This window comes from Musca domestica, unplaced genomic scaffold (assembly GCF_030504385.1).
Source record: "Musca domestica strain aabys unplaced genomic scaffold, Musca_domestica.polishedcontigs.V.1.1 37, whole genome shotgun sequence".
In the NCBI taxonomy this organism is placed as follows: Eukaryota; Metazoa; Arthropoda; class Insecta; order Diptera; family Muscidae; genus Musca; species Musca domestica.
In genome coordinates, this window is record NW_026712321.1 from 4623779 (window position 1) to 4644303 (window position 20525).

General features: G+C 39.0%; 1 protein-coding gene across 1 annotated transcript in view; it reads left to right on the forward strand.

Moving 5' to 3' along the window:
- Positions 1-309: 309 nt before the first annotated feature.
- The window catches only part of LOC105261503 (protein stum), a 96168-nt gene continuing 75952 nt past the window's right edge, over positions 310-20525 (forward strand). The window contains exons 1-4 of the mRNA XM_059126260.1: positions 310-1191; positions 1252-1887; positions 1946-4842; positions 4910-5654. Coding sequence (XP_058982243.1) covers positions 383-1191; positions 1252-1887; positions 1946-4842; positions 4910-5654 — 5087 coding nt within the window. The 5' untranslated portion in view covers positions 310-382. The remainder of the gene's footprint in view (positions 1192-1251; positions 1888-1945; positions 4843-4909; positions 5655-20525) is intronic.

The window sequence follows — 20525 nt, forward strand, 5'->3', positions numbered from 1 at the left end:
AGAGAGTAAGTATTTGTTGCAATCGAAAAGAAATCCCTGGAAATCGATAATGGTAAACATTGTCCATGTGTTTCGACGACAAATGCCGGCCGCTAGCAGCAACAACAACAAAAACAACAACTGTCAACCCAACAACAATTCTCTTTGGTCTTAGGAAAATAGTTGACACCATTCAAGGAACTAGCGAAAATTTAGGAAAAAAAAAATTCAAGAGGAATATGTAGCCAAGGTGGGTAGGACAAATTTTTCAATTTTCCCAAAACAAAACAAACATTTCCCGATTTTCCTGTTATTTCTTTCAGATTTTCCCGATCCCTCTGTAGTTGTAGCTCCATGACAAAAAGAAAACTTCCACACACACCGCCTGACCAAATAGGTTAATATGAACCCATCATCTTCATCATCATTCTCCTCGCCACAACCTTTGTTTGTCAACAATTCCCGACCACCTTCGCACAGCTCAACGGCCTCGAAACGTGAAACGCCCTCCATAATACCGCTGGACTATAACTATCAGGTCATGGCACCCTCTTCGTTGAGGCCTCAGACGGGACGTTATCCCACACACATGATGCTGCCATCTAGATCTTCCACACGTCAGAGCAGTAACCCCGAGGTGGATGTGGATACAGAGATCGAGATGGAACCCGCGTTTAATTCTCTCTTTGGTGATCCAGTACCTCCGCCGCCGCCGGATGATTTTTTGGCGGGGGGTTTTGAATCGCCAGCCTTTTTGCGTGCCACCTCGGTGGAACTGACCTCCGATGAGGACCAACTGTTGGGCGCCAGCCATCAGCCGGCGAGACTTTTTCCTCAGGTACCCTATACCAGTTTGAGGGGAAGGCGTTTTTCGAACATCTCCACTCCATCGCCCAGGAATTTTGAGATCTTACCCTCGGCCATACCCAGGCTGAAACCACCGGACATACAAATATTGCCCAACTCGAGTGGTGAATCTTCATCGGGTAATCAAAATTCGCCGAATTTTAGGTTACTCACTCCCAAGGAAATGTTGAGCGCTTCCAGGGGTTATGAGGCCACACAGGCGGAGGATGTCATGGAACTCAAAGAGACCTATACGATAAGTGATAATCGTTCGCTGAGGGAGTATAGTGAGGCAACCACCACCCGGAAATCCAGTAGTGTGGCAAGGGAGGAAGCCCCAGCGGATATGGATTTGACAACCTTGAGGTAAGGTTTTTGGGAGTTTCTTCATTCCTCCCCTCAACATCAATGTTTCTTTTCATATAGTCCTCCCCAAAAGACCGATATGATGCCCCATCAGTTCTCCAACGAGTCCTATTCCAGCGGTGAATGGTTTCGCCAGGCCAGCCTGGAATATCCCGAATTCAACAAAATGCCCACCCTCAGGCCCAGTTCGAAAAATGTCATGTCCATAAAACGTGATGAAATGCCTCTTAGCTCCCCGGTGGCAGCCATGATCAATGATTCGAATGGTTCCAGTAGTGGGGCCGAAGAACGTTTCATGTCCAGTACACAAATTTTACCGGAACCCAGTGTCTCCCTGGCAAGTTTAGGGGTCCCAGATAGGCCACCCAGTCCCTCACCCTCCTGCCTTCGTTCTCTGGAAGAGTCTCCATCACTGATACTTTCTCCCCGGGAGTATATCAAGCAAAGGCGGAAAAGTGTCTTTGCCCCTCAGGTCAGTGGTGACAGTTTGGAAGATGAGGAGGAGCCACTCTCACTGCTGGGTGAGGCCGTCGATGATGAGAGCTCCTCACCATTGCCACCCTTGCCACCACCACCCATACCGCCACAACCTCAATTAATTAGCGAAGACTCCCTGAGAGAGCCGGAAACTCCCTTGCTTAGGGAACGGTCACCTGTGATACTGAAAGACTCCATAACCACGGGAGGGGATTTTAGGTAGGTTTCCACTTCAAAAAATGATTTTTTTCGAAATTAATTCCCCCACCTTTTCCAGGGTTGAGCAATCCCGCCTGCACAAAAAGACCTCCTTTACCATACTCAACGAGAAACCGCTGCCCATGTCTTCCCAATCACAAAGTCCACGCTACCAAAGGACCCGCGAACTAAGTTCTCCCTCCCTAATACCCTCGAGATCAGCCACGCCATCCAAATCTCCTATGCAGCGTAAATCTCTATCTTCCACCCAGCTAAAACTGCCTCAGCTAATGCCCACATTGGCCGAAACTCCCATCGAAGACTCGCCCCGGCCTTCGGTGCAATTCGACATGTCCGGCAGATATAGTCCCAGTAAACTGCCAACCCAAAAGGGTATTCTGCATCAGAGGGAACCTCTCACCGCTCACAGGCCATCACCGACGAAGCGACGACCCTCCGCCCCGCTAAACGAACCAATGGACCACAAAAAACCCCACATGAAAAGCATGGAAGCCCTGCCCATGATCACGGATCCTTATCGGACTTCGATACCAAGACTGAATCGTTCTGCCTTAGATTTAAGACCAGAGAAAGCGGTATTTCCACCAGGCGCCCTACCAAGGCCCATTAAACCCAATCCCAATCCGACACGCAAGCAAAAGGGTCTACTCAAGGTACTTAACCACGAAGAGATCCTATCGCGCATTCCCTCCCAATCGAACTGGGCCAGTATGGAAGACTTGACCATGGAGTCAAAGGGGAAACCTTTACTCTCACCCCTGCATGATCCGAAGACGAGGAGACGTTCCAGCTCCACTTCACCCTCAAGGCGCAGTTCTACCCAAACCACCTCGGATCGGCGAAGCTCAAATCTCAGTTCAGTGACAACATCAGATTTTAGTTTTCGACGACCCTCACTTGGTGGTGGGGCTAAACCCAAGGCCTCCTCCACGCCCCAGACACCGAAGCGAAGAAAATCCACTTATCAGTTGCCAAGTCCGGGCTCAAGGAGAAAATCTTCCTCCAGTTCCAGTGTGGTCATAACAACAACGGGGGCAACAGGAAGACCCCTGCGCACAAAGATTGCCAAACCCACTCCCCTATCACCGATTATAGGCACGCCCAACAAGGATAGCAGTTCGGCCCAAAGTCCAACACATGCAATGCGTACACCAGCTGCCCCACCCTCAGATAGTATGTCGGACAGCAACTCGCGCAGAGATTCCTTGTCGAAAATTCCCATTAGAAGTCAAACAAATTCCAGGGCAAGTTCACGTCTGGAAATGCATGAATCGCGGACGGGTTCCATGGCTGGATCACCCATGAAAGAGATGTACGATGACATGCCAATGGCAGGGAGTCGTTCAGGTTCCAGGGCATCAGAGCATGTTGGCGCCCAACCTGGTAGTCGTTCCGGATCAAGGGCTTCTCAGTATGGTGGCGCCCAAGTCGGCAGTCGTTCGGGCTCAAGAGCATCCCAATACGGTGGCGTCCAACAACATGAGACCATAGCCACCTCCAGATCCCAATCCAGAGCCGAAGGAAGAAGTGAGTCAAGAATGGACTCAAGATCGCAATCCAGGCATGAGGAGGGAAGAAGCGAGTCCAGAATGGATTCAAGATCCCAGTCTAGGCATGAGGAGAGAACCCATTCGAGAATGGAATCAAGAGTAGCTTCGCGAGCAGAAGAAAGAGCGCAATCAAGAATGGATTCCCGGACGGGGTCAAGAGCTGGATCCCGTTCCACCTCCAGGGCTGGGTCTAGGGTGGGATCACGTGCTGCATCTCGGGCAGAATCAAGGACCCAATCACGCTCACAGTCACGGGCAGCCTCACGCAACGAATCTCGGGCAGCTTCCAGATCAACTTCAAGAGCTTCCACACGACCCATCTCCCTGCCAGGTTCTCGGCCTCAGTCACGCATGGATTTGGCCAAGGAAATTGCCAATTCTCGATCGAATTCACGACTGAGTATGCATTCGGTACACAGGGGAGGCAGCACCTCTCCGCAAGGCGAACGAAAATCGCCCAGTAAATCCCCGGTGGAGAGAAGGAGAAAATCCATATCTGTTAGTCCCAAACGAACAACGCCCAGACGCTCAGCGGCAAGGCGAAGTTCGGTGAGTCCCCGGAGAGCAAAATCAAAATCACGTTCACGTAGTCGCAGTAAGTCCCGGGCAAGTCCAGAACGTTCTTCACGCTCTCGCATTCCCGTGAGTCACAAAGACGATCTCAGCCAATCCAGGGCATCGGGGAGGAGGAAACCACCCATACCAAGTAGTGATATTCGACGCACCTCATCGATGAAAGCGAAAGCGACGACAGGTAAGCAGCAGACAAGTGCCAAAAAGACACCCTCAACGGTACGCAAAACCGAGGCAGGGGCTAGGAGAACTCCTTCATCTGTACGGAGGAATGGAGGAGGTGCAGCTAAAAAAGAAACGACGCCGGGAACGGCAAGGAAACCCGGCCTGCCACCCACTAAACCGGCAGTACCCAAACGGGAGCCATCCAATTTGGCAAGAAAACCCGCTGGCGTGGGTCCGTCAACAAAGAAAAGAGAACCTTCTTCTTTGAATTTGAAAAAGAAAGCAGGCGATGCAAAACCCGGAACTTCGGCAGCCACAAAACCCCAAGCAAATGGCAAGAAAACCACTTCAGCGGCTGTTGGTTCCAGTAAATCCGACACGTCTTCCTCGGCCATGGGGAAACCGTTAAAAAGTGATATGGCTTCAACATTTGTCGTCCAAAAGAATGGCGAACCCGCAGGGGCCACGGCAACTGCCACGGCAGCCGTGGCTGCAGCCGATGTGGCAACGCTCTCCGCCCTAAAACGACAACCCTCCTCCATGTCCCTAATGCGTGTAAGTTCCAAAATAAGTCTGTTGGGCAAGAAACGTTCCGACAGCAATCTGAGCAAGAAAACTTTGGATCTAATTGTTCCCGAGACCCCTGGCAAGGCCAATGAGAAACGATGTAAGTAAGCTGTCGCATACAGAAATTCTTCTCGAATTAATAATCTCTTCCCCTGATATATTTATAGCGACTTCTCCCACCAAACAATTGCGGGATGACACGGGATCTCCGGTACCGGCTGCGGCAATCTTGGAGAAATCTCAAAAAACCCTGGAGAATATCCAAAAGACCGTAACCGAAGCCACAGAGGAAATTCAAAAGACCATATCTGAGAATTTAACGGATCTGAAAAGTTTTGAACAGGACATGGGACTCACGTCGGACAGTGGAGCCTCGCCAACGGCCAGCATTACAACAGTGGTGGAGAAAAAACCCTCGGGAGTGGGGAAGGCAACGGGGGAGTCAGTTTCACGTTTGGGCACCGCAGAAGATCCCAGTGGGAAGGGAGGGCAAAAATCACCCATGCCACCCAGCCAACCCATCGAAGCCTCTGTTTCGGTGGTAAACCCGGCAGATGGCTCACAGATGACACCAACCCAGGGCGGGCAGGGCGGCGGCAGTGCAGACTCTTCCCACCATGCTGACATTTCAACAGCGGCCGCTATGACGGCCGCAGGAACATCGGAAAGGGTTAGTGAACCAAGTGCTATTTCAGTAATGCCAGAAGTTGAATGTGAAAGTGCAAATTTGCAGAGTTACAATGTGATTGCTGGCGAACCGGATTCCAAGGTGATGTCTTCGGCCATGGATGCGGAAGGGGGAAGGAAAGCGGCACACGGTGATGACAGTGCTGCAGATGACTATGAATCGGAAGCTAAACGCAGATCACCTGATGGCCAGGGTGGTTCACACGGCGGTGGCAGTGGCAAGGGGTGAGTTTTAGATTTTAAGATCGGGAATTATGGGAATGTAAAGGGTGCATAGTACCTCGGTGGTATTATTTAAAGTATTCAAAAGTGAAGTTTATTTATTCAATGGGGCATTTTTCAAAGAAAATCGTTTAAAAATGCTATCAAATAAAACATTCTGAATGAGAACCCAATAAGGTCTTGGTTGTCATAGAAGCCAATGTTATTGGTTTTGTTATTGGAAATAAACCAAGTTGCTTAGAGCTGTCACTTTTCATTTGCTTTGGATATTTTAAACAATTTTTAAAGGATATTCAAAGGACTAAAAATGTGGATTTTTTAAACAATTTTTTAAGGATATTCAAAGGACTAAAAATGTGGATTTTTTAAACAATTTTTAAAGGATACTCAAAGGACTAAAATGTGGGTTTTTTAAACAATTTTTAAAGGACTAAAAACTTGGATTTTTTAAAGAATTTTTAAAGGACTATAGACGTGGATTTTTTTAAAGGACTATAAACGTGGATTTTTTAAATAATTTTTAAAGGACTATAAACGTGGATTTTTTAAATAATTTTTAAAGGACTATAGACGTGGATTTTTTTAAAGAATTTTTAAAGGATTATAGACGTGGATTTTTTTAAAGGACTATAAACGTGGATTTTTTAAATAATTTTTAAAGGACTATAAACGTGGATTTTTTAAATAATTTTTAAAGGACTATAGACGTGGATTTTTTTAAAGAATTTTTAAAGGACTATAGACGTGGATTTTTTTAAAGAATTTTTAAAGGACTATAGACGTGGATTTTTTTAAAGAATTTTTAAAGGACTATAGACGTGGATTTTTTAAAGAATTTTTAAAGGACTATAGACGTGGATTTTTTTAAAGAATTTTTAAAGGACTATAGACGTGGATTTTTTTAAAGAATTTTTAAAGGACTATAGACGTGGATTTTTTTTAAGAATTTTTAAAGGACTATAGACGTGGATTTTTTTAAAGAATTTTTAAAGGATAATTAAAGGCACCTAAGGTATTTTCTACCAGAAATAGGAAACTGTCCCAGCCTGGCAGTTAGGTTTTCCTGCTATGGTGAAGTTTAACATTCTTTTAGAACCGCTGTCATTAATTGCTGCGAATTTGGTGGCGCCCAACATAAATTCAGATCTACCTTCAATTTTCATCCCAGGGCTGAGGGAAAAAGACGATAATTATAATATTTAGTCCTCGAGTTGGTGTCTAATTGGGCTCCATCATTATCATCGAATTTATTGAAATTTTATCCCTTTGTCAGTACAAATGGGTTATACCCACCCAACCTAGTAGTCTATCAGGATCAAGGATTTTCGAATATGATGGCGCTTAACATGGGGTCACAGCTAACTTCAGAAATAAAACTGGCGCCCTAGCTGGTAATGATAATGGAATGTGGTGGACGCGATTTATGTTCAATGCCATCCCATGAGCCGAGGCCAGAAGCCAGTTAGCGATAAAATTTAGTTTCATGACTGAATGTTTGATTGGGCGCCATCATAAGCTTTAATGAAATATTATGTCTTTTTTCTACAAATATTAGATTCTCGTTCTGGTTCTTTGGAATCGGAAAACACTATCTAGTAGTAGTTCAGGATCTAGTACTTTTCCAATATGCTTGCACTACCATCAGATATTATTCTGCAAATGCTATGAGCTCTTTCAGTTTCTGTGAAATCAAAACAAACTGGCGCCCCAACTGGGTTTTCAGGATCCATGGCTTTTTTGAACAGAATGTTCCCAATATACATATTGGCGTCCAATGTTAACTCACTCAGCAATCCTAGATCTTATTCGAAAGCAGAAGGAACCAGTTAGCTAAAACTAAAAATTAGCTTTCGAGTTGGGCGCCATCAAAAAAATTTTGTCCCTCTGTCCAAACTAGTTCAAGTTCTAGGGCATTGGAATATACTGGCGCCCGAACTGGTATTTAGTCAACACCAATGGGTTTCTAATATGCTGGCGCCCAATATCAGGTCGAAGCTACTTTCAGTGCAGAGGGATGACGCTATTAAAAAAGATTTGGACCTCGAATTTAAGGCAATGGCGCCCATTCCGGATCAAGTGTTCTCCATTCTAGTGATAATATTTAACCATCGACCCCTTTTTAATATTTTCTTGGATTAAGCGCTTTTGTCTCAAAGATGTTAAAAGTCAGCAAAATATAAAACCTTAGCAGTTTTTATATTGGGCGCCAGCAGCCCGGTAAATCTTATAGGCTGATAGACAAGCAATTTTGATTTTCTGCTTTTGCTGAAGAAGACGTTTCAGATTTTTATAGATTTCAGATCATAGATTTCATAATGGAACCGATTAATATGTAGTCCTGGTACTGAATCCTAATTGGCCGACATCATATTTAATATTTTCATCGAATTTTCCACAGCTTTGGGTTCTTACATCAGCGTTATAAAGCTGAGTCGAAAAATTAAGAAAAAATTGGTTGTCAGTGTACTCTGCACGATTATGGAATCAGAAATCCTCTTCTTGAAAAAAATTATATCTGATTTTAAAACGGAATAGGAAAAAAGCATAGCCTGAGATGATGTTTTACTTAACATCTCTTGCTACATCATGAAAGAGACACTCGTCTCAATTGTAGATCTTAAAATTTACTCGTCTAAATTTTGGAGCAAGGTTTGGTCAGGCTTTTTTTAGTAGTCCTATTTATGTAGGGAAGATATTCGAGACTCTTGGCGAAGACTTCGATGAACATCAAAACATAATGGCGGCCAAACGGCCAACACGTGCCTTATCGAAATAACGGTCTTAGACCCTATGTTTCTTTGGACCAAATCCGTTTCAGGACATTTGGAGTCGATCTAGTGATATCGGTCTGTCTGGCTGGTGTACGATAACTCTGGAAGGAAGTATCCGATTTGGTCCAAACATAGTACACCGTAATATTATTATCAAACTTAGATCGAGTTTGGAGATGGGAAATATCGGTCCACTTCTTCTGGTATCTCCTGCCCCCCACCCCCCAAAAGGTCGAAATTTTAATTACTCTAGCTTCCGAACGAAATGAAGTAAGTTGATAAAAATTTACTAAAATGTGTATTATATCTGCAGGACTTTTAATATTGAAAATGGGTGATGTAGGTCCACGTCTTCGTATAGCCCCCATATAACGGTACCTCCCGATATTCGGTATTTTGATGATATTAGCGACGTTATTTACCGGAACTATTTCAAAATTGGTATTTGAAGTTCGTAATGAATACTACAGCCGAAGACAGAAAATGGGCCATGTAGGTCGACGTCTTCGTATAGCCTCCATATAACGGTACCTCCCGATATTCGGTATTTGGATGATTTTAGAGACATTATTTAGATTTTAGAGACAGATGATTTTAGAGACATTATTGTTTCAAATTTAGTATTTGAAGTTCGTAATAAATACTACAGCCTATGACAGAAAATTGTCTGTGCAGGTCCACGTCTTCGTATAGCCCCCATATAACGGTACCCCGCCATATTCGGTATTTTGATGATTTTAGCGACATTATTTACCGGAATTGTTTCAAAATTAATATTTAAAGTTCGCAATAGATACTACGACTTAAGACAGAAAATGAGTCATGTAGGTCCACGTCTTCGTATAGCCCCATATAACGGTACCTCCCGATATTGGGTATTTTGATGATTTTAGTGACATTATTTACCGGAATTATTTCAAATTTTGTATTTAAAGTTCGTAATAGATACTACGGCTTAAGACAGAAAATGGGCCATGTAGGTCCACGTCTTCGTATAGCCCCATATAACGGTACCTCCAGATTTTCGGTATTTTGATGATTTTAGCGTCTTATTTACCGGATTTGTTTCAATTTTGGTATTTGAAGTTCGTAATGAATACTACATCCTAAGACAGAAAACGAGCCATGTAGGTCCACGTCTTCGTATAGCCCCCATATAACGGTACCCCCCGATATTCGGTATTTTGATAATTTTAGCGACATTAATCGTCGGAATTGTTTCAAAATTAATATTTAAAGTTCGTAATAGATACTACAGCATAAAACAGAAAATGGGCTATGTAGGTCGACGTCTTCGTATAGCCCCCATATAACGGTACCCCCGATATTCGGTATTTTGATAATTTTAGCGACATTAATCCTCGGAATTGTTTCAAATTTTGGTATTTAAAGTTCGTAATAGATACTACGGCTTAAGACAGCAAATGGGCCATGTAGGTCCACGTCTTCGTATAGCCCTATTGGTACCTCCTGATATTCGGTATTTTAATGATTTTAGCGACATTTTTACCGGAATTGTTTCAAATTTGGTATTTGAAGTTCGTAATAGATACTACAGCATAAAACAGAAAATGGGCCATGTAGGTCCACGTCTTCGTATAGCCCCCATATAACGGTACCTCCACATATTCGGTATTTTGATGCATTTTGAGACATTTTTTTACCAGAACTATTTCAAATTTAGTATTTAAAGTTCGTAATGAATACTACAGCCTATGACAGAAAATTGTCTGTGCAGGTCCACGTTTTATAACCCCCTGTGGGACCTCCCGATATGCGGTATTTTAATGATTTTAGCTGCATTATGAACAGATTTTTTTTCAAGTTTCGCATTTGAATATTGTAATAGCTTGCGTCAAAAGTTGCCTATGCAGGTCCATGTCGTTGTATAGACCCTAATATATGGGGCTACATTCGGTATTTTTAAGATTTTAAAAGAATTTTTAACGGATTTTATATTTTTTTTAAATGGTTAAATTTGTACCAAATGGTGGAAGGTATTCAAAGTTCGGCCCGGCCGAAACTACAGCTTTTTTATTTGTTCTTATTATAATGGCACCCAACCTGGCAGTCGGTTAAAAAAAGCTTTTTTCTATACATTGGCTCCTAACATCCCAAGCTACCTTCAAATCTTCTCTCAGTCCACCTATTCAACACTCGAATTGGGTTTATTTGGGCGCCACCAGGTACTTCTAGGATTTGTTATCCATTTTTTCCTCTATCACTTCTCTCAAACTAATTCCCTCATGTCTAAAAATTTACGGATTGCTGATTTAATGGAACCAGTAGGACGGACCCTTCAAGCCACAACTCTTACCCAAAGAATTCATTGAAACCCTTTTCTTTCATCTCACACCCATTTGGTCTTCTATTAAAATTCCAACCCTCTTTCTTCAATGTTAAACACCCATCCCGCAATCTGAAGTTAATTGAAATTGAAGTGAGTGAAGTGATTGTAGCACACTTAACAAAGTGTAACGAAATTAATATTTTTTTTTGCATTGTGATTTGATTAACGAGTGGACACGCAAGTCTAAGAAAAAACATACGAACACACACACTAGACAACACAACGTAAAGCCGGCCAACCGTGGTGCATGTAACATGCCATTGCCTCATCTTGGATGGATGGTTGTCTCAGAGACTTTGAAATAATTGACACAAAAAAAAGGAAATGAAATATTTGTACAAAATTTAGATAAGGCCTCTAAATTCGGTTAATAGGCTTGCAATGAAAATTTGTTTGGATTTAACATGGAAATGCTCTTTACACACTGCGTTTTAACAGAAGCTGGTTGTCATTGAAACACTGTTAAAAGTTCTAACAGTTTGCTGCTCATTAACAGAGACCGTTAGGGTCAATTACAGTAATTTTTTTAACATTCTGTTATTAAAATAATTGTTGTCACGGAAACACTGTTAGGAAAGTTATGGGTTGCTGTTATCAACAGCTACTGTTGATTCTGTTAGAATTTTCAACAGTGAGTCGTATTAATACAGGCATTTGGAGTGGAGGATATTAGGGTGGACCTGAAATAGAAATTTTGTATCAAATTTGTTTTGGAAAATTTCTGATGCCTGCCTAGACTTCAACCGCACAATTCAAGTAGTGTTGGGTGCCATTTCAGTTTAAACCCCGAGAAAATGGCTTACGAAGTAATAGCAGATTTGTTAGACCAGTACCTGAAACCCGATTGACTTGAGAGACATCCATGAGTGTACTCAGAATCGTTATAGTTGGGGATCTGTCCTAAGGATCTTTAAGTTCTTTCATAGACACAGCGTACATTAAGATTGGGCGCCAACCTGCTCAAAATTTTGAAAACAAAAAAAAAACATGTCAGAAAGTTTCAGTCGGTTTTACCAACTGACATTTGAGGTGGAGACCCTCCGTTAATTAAAATAAAAGTTGACTTGCGTTAAAATTACTAAAAAATTTACCCTTTGGTCGGATGCTTCTGAAGGAGGGTGTCAATATTTTCTATTTCGTATCTGACCTATGTCAGATATAAATATTACAACGTACCAGATTTTGGCTATATCGACTACTTCCTTAATGTGATAATTTTTGTAAAATGTTGAAATATGCCTGTGGTTCCAGATATGGAAGACCGATGCATTTTTAAAGAAAATCGATCAGTTATTCCCAATTTTATTTGAATATTTATTTCTTATTTAAAATTCTTGAGATACAGGAAGTAGTGGTCCGATATTTACCGTCGCCGTGCCCACCAGTCAGCCAGACAGACAGGTGGACAAATTTGGTCCGACGAGACCAAGTATCTAAATCCGTAATTTTAATGATCACATTTTGGCGGTATCAAATGATATATATCCCCCTTAGCATTATGGCTAAGAGTTCTTGTTTGCACCCATGAAATCTCAGCGAGCATTTCTGTTTGGGCACCAACATATTGCAGATATCGAAGGCCAGAATAGCTTCCCCTGGTCCTCATATGGAGACTTATGTGAAGTAAGAAAACATAAATGGCTTCTTTTGACCTTAGGGGATATCGATTGATTTTCTTAACGAATATTTCTTTAGAAACCCTCTCAAAGTCCTGAACAAGAAAATTGGCAAAGTTGGAATTTTCAACAAAAATGTGAAATGAAAGTCGGTATAAGTTTCGGTTGTGCGCCCTCTACATTGTAAATTAAAAAAAAAAACAAGTAAAAAAGTCCGGCCGGGCCAAACTTTGAATACCCTCCACCATTTGGAACGAATTAGAAAATTTTCAAAAAAATAAAATCCATTAAAAATTCTTTTAAAATCTTTAAAATATCTAATATGGGAAGGTGCCGATATATGGGCGGATACACGATATTTTGGACCTATAAAGACAACTCTATGTCTGGGTATAAAGTACTCACAAGGAACTCCTTGTGGGGATTTTTAGATAATTCCATTGGCTAAAATCATCAAAATACCGAATATAGGGGAGTACCGTTATATGGGGGATATACGATATTGTGGACCTATATATACAATTCCGTTTCAGGGGGTAAAGTGCTCACAAAGAACTCCGTGTGTGGATTTTCAGACAATACGATTGGAAAATGGGGCTAAAATCATCAAAATACCGAAAATCGCGGGGTACCGTTATATGGGAGCTATACGTTATCGTTAACCTATATAGAGAATTCTCTGTCGAGGGTAAAGTGCTCACAAAGAACCCCTTGTGTACAAAGAACCCCTTGTAACCATTCCGTCGAAAAATATGGCTAAAAACATCAAAATACCGAAAACCGTGGTGGTACCGTTATATGGGGGCTATACGATATTGTGGACCTATATACATAATTCTCTGCCGAGGTATAAAGTACCCACAAGGAACAACTTGTGTGAATTTTCAGACAATTCCATTGAAAAATGTGGCTAACATCATCAAAATACCGAATATCGGGGGTACCGTTATATGGGGGATATACGATATCGTGGACCGACATAGCCCATCTTCGAACTTGACCTGCCTACAGACAAAAGAGAGATCTGTGCAAAATTTTAGCTTCCTATCTTAATTCGTTTAGACTGTAGCGTGATTACAACAGACGGACAGACGGACGGGTCTAAAATGATTATTTCGATGAGTTACAAACGGAATGACGAACTTAATATACCCTCCATTCTAGCTAGGTTGGCTGTCAATAGGCTCTTAAATCCCTTATAACAAAATTTTCATAATATTTTTTAATTTTCAACGGAAATTGATTGTCTTTACATGTTTCCACAATATGGGATTTAAAAGTGTTCATACATCCACGTTGGGCGCCATTGTGCACATAAAATTCTTCTTGTGATCTTAGGCATTTCTTTACGAAGTCTTGAATAAGGAAAACGCTTAGACTTAATTTCCATATAAGAATGGAGTTCCAAAATCACAGAAAATTTCTATTGGGCGCCACCATACAGGAAATTTCAATCACAAGAATAACTTTCTTTTGGGATTGCTTCTTAAAAGGAATGCAATGATCTAGACTTTTTGCTAGATTGCCTGGCCAACTTTAGAATCTGAATATTGGTTTTTCCGATCCGCATATTCCAAATACATACATAGTTTTCTAAAATTTATTTGTATGTTGTTGTTGTTTTTGCTTTACGAAACATAGCTTCCTTCCTCTGAACGATATTTTTGAATATCCTAAATCATATCTGTGGGTATCATAAGGATGCCATTACTTATTTGATACCCACTGTAATCAAACCTCAATCTAAATTTTAAGTGTTTAGACGTGTTTACTAATTTTTCCTTGCATGAGTTGGCAATTCGTTTGCAATTCATTCATCAAAATAAGATTGAATGTCAAATACAATCAAAAGCCAACACATACAATTGTATTCCATTCACACACATACACACACATTTTATAGGCATTGCATGTATTTCGAACAATGTAGTTCCTTACATCATTAGAGGCTCTTCGAAAAAATATGATTTGCATTTGCTGCCATGCACCGTTGAGTACCGAGGTGTAAATGGCTGGCCATTTGAAAATTTGTAAAGTGTCTCGAGAGGTTAAAGGTCAATTTATGATTTACAATAAAATTAAAGGAAATTTATGCATATCAGCTTATTTAGCTGTGTACGTTTAGCAAAAGTTGAATATGTAATTTATAACAATTATAATAAAAGTTATACAAATGATAAATGTAAAATATAAATTATGGATATAAAACTTTTCTATCATAGAAAACAAAATTTGAAGAAATTTTCGAGGCAAAAGCAAAATATACGCCTGAATATGCTAAAAACAGAGTCTATTGAAAAAAAAAAGGGATTGGAATTTTTTTTTTTTGGAAAATAATTCATTAAAATTTTAATCAGAATAACTAGAACTATATGATTAACAAGGCTTCTTCTATGAAGTAGGCAAATGATCCTGATAATTTCTTGTAATCTTCTTAAAAATACAAGAATAAAAAATTAGCTCCTCGTATCTTCTAAGGTTATGATTTAGTAGAGTATTTATGGGGTATTTTGTAAGAAAATGACTAAAGAGACAAGAGTGTAAATGGGGGATCAGACACAAAACCATTTTTCCCAGGAATTGCCACATAGTTGCGTTGAGTAGTGTAGTCACATCCCCTTATATGATGACAAGTAGATGGCGCCCTATGTTCATTATTAATGACATAAACCTCATGTTGTTTATCATAGTTGTGGTTCACTCTGTGATTATTGCTGAAGCGGTGAGCAATGTGGACGTTGCCTATGCTCAGTGACATTATTTAGATTTTCTTTCGAATTTCGTTTCAAAAATATGATCATTTTTGGAAATTCTAATCAAACATCTGAAATTATTTTCCAATTTTCAAAAAAGCATTAGAATTCCGCCATTCTTCTGAAATGAAAGAGGAATCGAGTCACAAAATGTTTCAAGATACTTTTCTAAAATAGGGACATAGCACATTCTGAAGTGTACACAAACACAGAATTTTTTGGGCTCCACCAGGCGAATAAAACCTTCAAAAATGAGATATTCCAAATTTTGCCCAAGTTTAAATCAAAAATTCGATTTTTTTTCGAATTTCTAGACAATTTTCTGAAAAATTATCTGAAAACATTGAATGTTTAAATAAGGTCACAAGTACGTCTAGATCTCCACTTACAATCAAGGGAGAACGCGAGACACATATTAATAATAATTGGGAAAGTGCGCAAGTACAGCATTCGTTGGGCGCCAATTTCGGATGAGATATTCCAAAATTTCCCGTTTTTAAACTCATTAGGATTGTTTTTTTTTTTTGAATTTCTAAAAAATTATCCAAATAAGGTAATGTGAAAAATTATGAAAAAGTATCCGAATATCTTCATATTCTTCTGTTCACTTTTGTCCTTTAGAGTTGTCTCAGAAATTGTCCATAAAATCCGAATTTCCATTAGAGTTTCACAATTTTAAATAGCCATGCACCAACTGTTGTGAAATTGTAGATGTCGTCCCCTGACATTAGCATAGATACAAACTTTTTGGAATGAAAGTTTGTCGCAAATACATTAAACTGTAAATATTGGACAAAATGCATATTGCCATTTATTGTTTCGATCAGGAAATACATGGCTGAGCGAAATCCCTATAAAAACATTAGGCCTGTTAGATTGCGACATAATCCCCTTTTACGATGTGGTGCCATAAGATATTGTTTCTGCTATCAACGCCATCTATTGAATCTGAGGAACAATAAAATGTCCCGTCTTCATAAATTTTATGTCTTCGGTGTTTCGGTGATTACTGTTGTAAATTGTAGATGTCGTCCAGTGTCATTAGCATAGACACAAACTTTGCGGAGGCGAAAGTTGTCACGATTATTATGTGATTCAATTTATACACGACCTCGAAATTTTTAAATGCAGATCCCGTCATGTTCAACATTTTGCTGCAGTAACTTTGTGCCTATGATTGTCCAACACTGCAAGGAAGTGGGATTGCTAATGGTTTGGCAATATGATACCATTCTTTTATTTTGATCTAGAACTCCCATTTGAAACCTACTAATCTTATAAGGAAGATCTTGTACCATGCATGAAATGATTCTTATTTGGTCATCCATTACTAACAAGCTCCCTTTCATTTTATAATCAACTATAACATTGTATTATATTATTATTGCAAAAAATATATTACCAAAATTATTACCATTTCAATAGAATTCTTGACAATTTGATACGATGTCATAATATTAAAGTAGAACCCTGCTGATCTTTCGATTTTCAATTAAATGACTTTTTATACCCTCCACCATACTATGGAGGGTATATTAATTTTGTTATTCCGTTTGTAACTCCTCGAAATACTCATGTCAGACCCAACAAAGTATATATATTCTTGATCAATGACTCAACGAATGAACTGAGATAGAAGGCTAAAATTTTGCACATATATGTATTTTTAGGCAGGTGAAGTTCGTGAATGGGCCATATAGGTCCACGTTTTCGTATAGCCTCCATATAACGGTATCTCCCGATATTCGGTATTTTGATGATTTTAGCGAATTTATTCACTGGAATTGTTTCAAATTTGGTATATGAAGTTCGAAATGGATACTACAGCCTAAGACAGAAAATTGTCTGTGCAGTTCCACCTATTCGTAAAGCCCCCATATAACGGTACCACCCGATATTCGGTATTTTGATGATTTTAGGGGCACTTTTCACCAGAATGTTTTGAAATTTAATACTTGAAGTTCGTGCTGGATACTACAGCCTACGACAGAACATTTTATGTGCAGGTCTTCGTCTTCGTATAGCCCCCATATAACGGTACCTCCCGATATTCGGTATTTTGATTTTATCGACATTATGACCGATTTTTTTTTCAGTTTCGCATTTGAATATTGTAATGGCTTATGGCAAATGTTACCTACGCATATAATAGCTACATTCGGTATTTTTAAGATTTTAACAGAATTTCTAACGGATGTTATTGTTGTTGAGAATTGCCAAATTCGTTCCAAATGGTGAAGGGTATTCAGAACTTACAGCTTTTTTACTTGTTTTTTTTTTTTTTGATGTGGAACTCGCATTTCCCTGATGTCAATTCAGCCTTGTGACTAATACGATTTTATTATTTTGAAGTAGATCTCCCATTTCAAACCTACTGATTTTATGGGTTTCTATTAACAAGCTCAATGTATTTTTCTAATCGATTTGGCAATAAATTATCTATAATCTACTGGCATATTTATTTCATAATTATTATCCCGCCCTGTGCCCATTGGCATATATTTACATTTCACGTTACCTTGCTTGAGAAAACTCCAATAATATTTACAAATACAACGGAGCCCTCTTGAACTCCGCCAATGAAAAATCGCTAATACCACATTTATTAAATCTCATTGGCCTCGCGTTCAGGTTGGGCGCCATCATGCTGAACCAATAGAAAATTCTTTATTGGTTAAATAATATACTTTTGCAACGTTGGGCGCCAAAGTACTCCAAAGCTAGAGATAGAATCCGAATGGCAGACCTTCTTCATATGATCATCCACCTGATCTGATTTAAAATTAGATCATTGAATTTCTATTCCAGAAAACCTGAACCTGGGCTCTATGTCTTAACATATACTCATTTACATTTCACCCTAATAACTTTGTGTCTTTGAATGACTAATACTGCATGTTGGCAACACTGAGACTATGGTATGTGTCTCAGGTTGGGAATATGAGACAGGTTGGGAATAGGTGGGCAATATGAGACAATTGTATTATGTTGAAGTAGAACTGCCATTTTTACCCTACTGATCTTTTGGGTTTCTACGAAAAATCAAATAATTTCTTGATAATTCTTTACGTGTCTAATATGAAGATCCTTCTCCTGTGAATTTTCATTACTATTTGTATTCTATAATCGATTTTGCAATAAATATTTTCATAATTTATTCAATTAATTATTAATTTTTCAATAGTCTTATTCTCCAGAGAGTTATTATCCTCTTATCCATTTCCTTAGCCTCTGGATTCAAGTATCCATGTAATTCATATCACTAGAAAGGCTCTCTACATCTCTAATATGCAAATTTGGAATAATCGACAAAAGCAATTTGTACAACAGAGCGACTTGTACAAGATAACCAAACAACGACAACAACAATCAACCCAGCCGGATACCTGAGCCCTACACACAAACAACACCCCAGAAGCCACAAGGAAAATATTTATTTTTTTGTCTAGCCAATTGACCGACAGACCACTCATAATAAGGAGTCAATAAGGCGTAGACATGCACGCACACTTCCATGTCGTAGAACCCCGACAGAGAGCTTAAATGACGTTCTATTGACAGTTGGAAATGGGTATGACCGTGAAGTAACTCATTCTTCCAAGAAGTCATGTCTGAGACCATCACCAGCACCACCTTTCCCTTGGTTTTAGCTTGTTTTAGCAATAACTGACCTCACACTGGCGTTCTTTTTTCCAAATGGGTTTTAAAACTTCCCCACACTTTGTTGTTGTTGTAATAAACTACCAACAACAACTACAACGTCTAAACGAAACACAAACAACCATTACTGCTGCCATTATAATAATTTGCATAACATCAAAATGTAATATTTTCTGAGAGCGATAGTTTTTTGTCGTTGTTGCTGTTGTTTTACTTGCCTTCTACTTGAACTTATTGACGAGCGAGCGGCCACAAAGCCATAAACGTATTTCGTGAGGGTAGCCATTCCAATCAACCGCCACTACTTTGTGGCACTTGCTTTTGGAAAGTTTTTTAGATGTTGGCTGCGATAAGGCCAAGGGGACAGTGGGGGAAGGTGTGAAAATGCTCACAAACATTTTTTTTTAACTAAATTTTCTTCTTTTCTTGAAAAAAAATTCTTAAAAAATTCCGTGTCCTTGACACGAAAATACGAAAATATCCTTTAGAATCTACTTTCTCTAGAAACGAATGTCCTTGTAAAACTATTTGTCAAAAGCTAGATTTTCTTTATCAGCTGGAGCTTTAAAAATATTGTAAGGATATAAGTCCTTGAAAAAATCTTTCAAATTTTTGAAAAAATATTCTTGTCCACGTTTTCTGGGGCTGAAGTTCTTGAAATATATTCTTAACAAATTAATTTTTGAAAGTTCTTGAAAAAATATTTTTAATTTTTTTATTTTTGAAAAATGCATATTTTAGGTCCTTAGTTTTTTGTAATCCCCATCTTAGCTTTCCTCATGACCCTTAAAAATCTTTTTTTTTAATCTTCGTCCTTTGGCCTTTAAAATCTCAATTTTTTAAAAATTCGTGTATTTTGTTCTTGAAAAATGTCCTAAAAAATGCAACTTTTTATCTTCCACGTTTTTCTATTTTTTTAACCCCGTTAATTTTTGGTCCTTGAAAAACGTTTGTTAAAAAATCCACATTAAGTTTTGGTCCTTGAAAAAGTATTCCTTAAAAATCCAAGTTTTTGAGGTTCTAAAAAAAAATATTTTTTTAAATATCCATATCCATATTTTTTTTAAATGTCCTTAAAAAAATTTAAAAAATCTACGTTTCCTAGGTCCTTGTAAAAATATTTTTTGAACAATCCAAGTTTTCTTTTGGTGCTTGAAAAATATTTTTTATTACATCCACGTTTACTTGTGGTCCTTAAAAAATATTCTTATAACATGCACTTTTACTTTTGGTCCTTGAAAAAACATTTTTTAAAAAATCCCTGTTTACTTTTGGTTCCTGAAAAAATATTCTATTGAAAATCTACGTTTTCGAGGTCCTTAAAATTTTTTTTTTTAAATTTCGACGTCCTTGAACAAATATTGTTTTAAAGATCCACGTTATTTTTGGTCCTTGAAAAATAGTTTTCTAAAAAATCTCGTTTTCGAGGTCCTTGAAAAATATTTTTTTAACAAATCCCATTTTCAAAGTCATTGAAAAATATTTTTTTAAAAAATCCCGTTTCCGAGGTCCTTGAAAAACCCATTTTCGAGGTCCTTGAAATATATATATTTTTTAAAATTAACGTTTTCAAGGTCCTCAAAAAAACACGTAAATTTTTGGTCCTTGAAAGATATTCTTTAAAAAGATCCAAGTTATTTTTTGGTCCTTGGAAAATAGTTTGGTAAAAAATCCCGTTTTCGAGGTCTTTGAAAAATATTTTTTTAACAAATCCCATTTTAAAG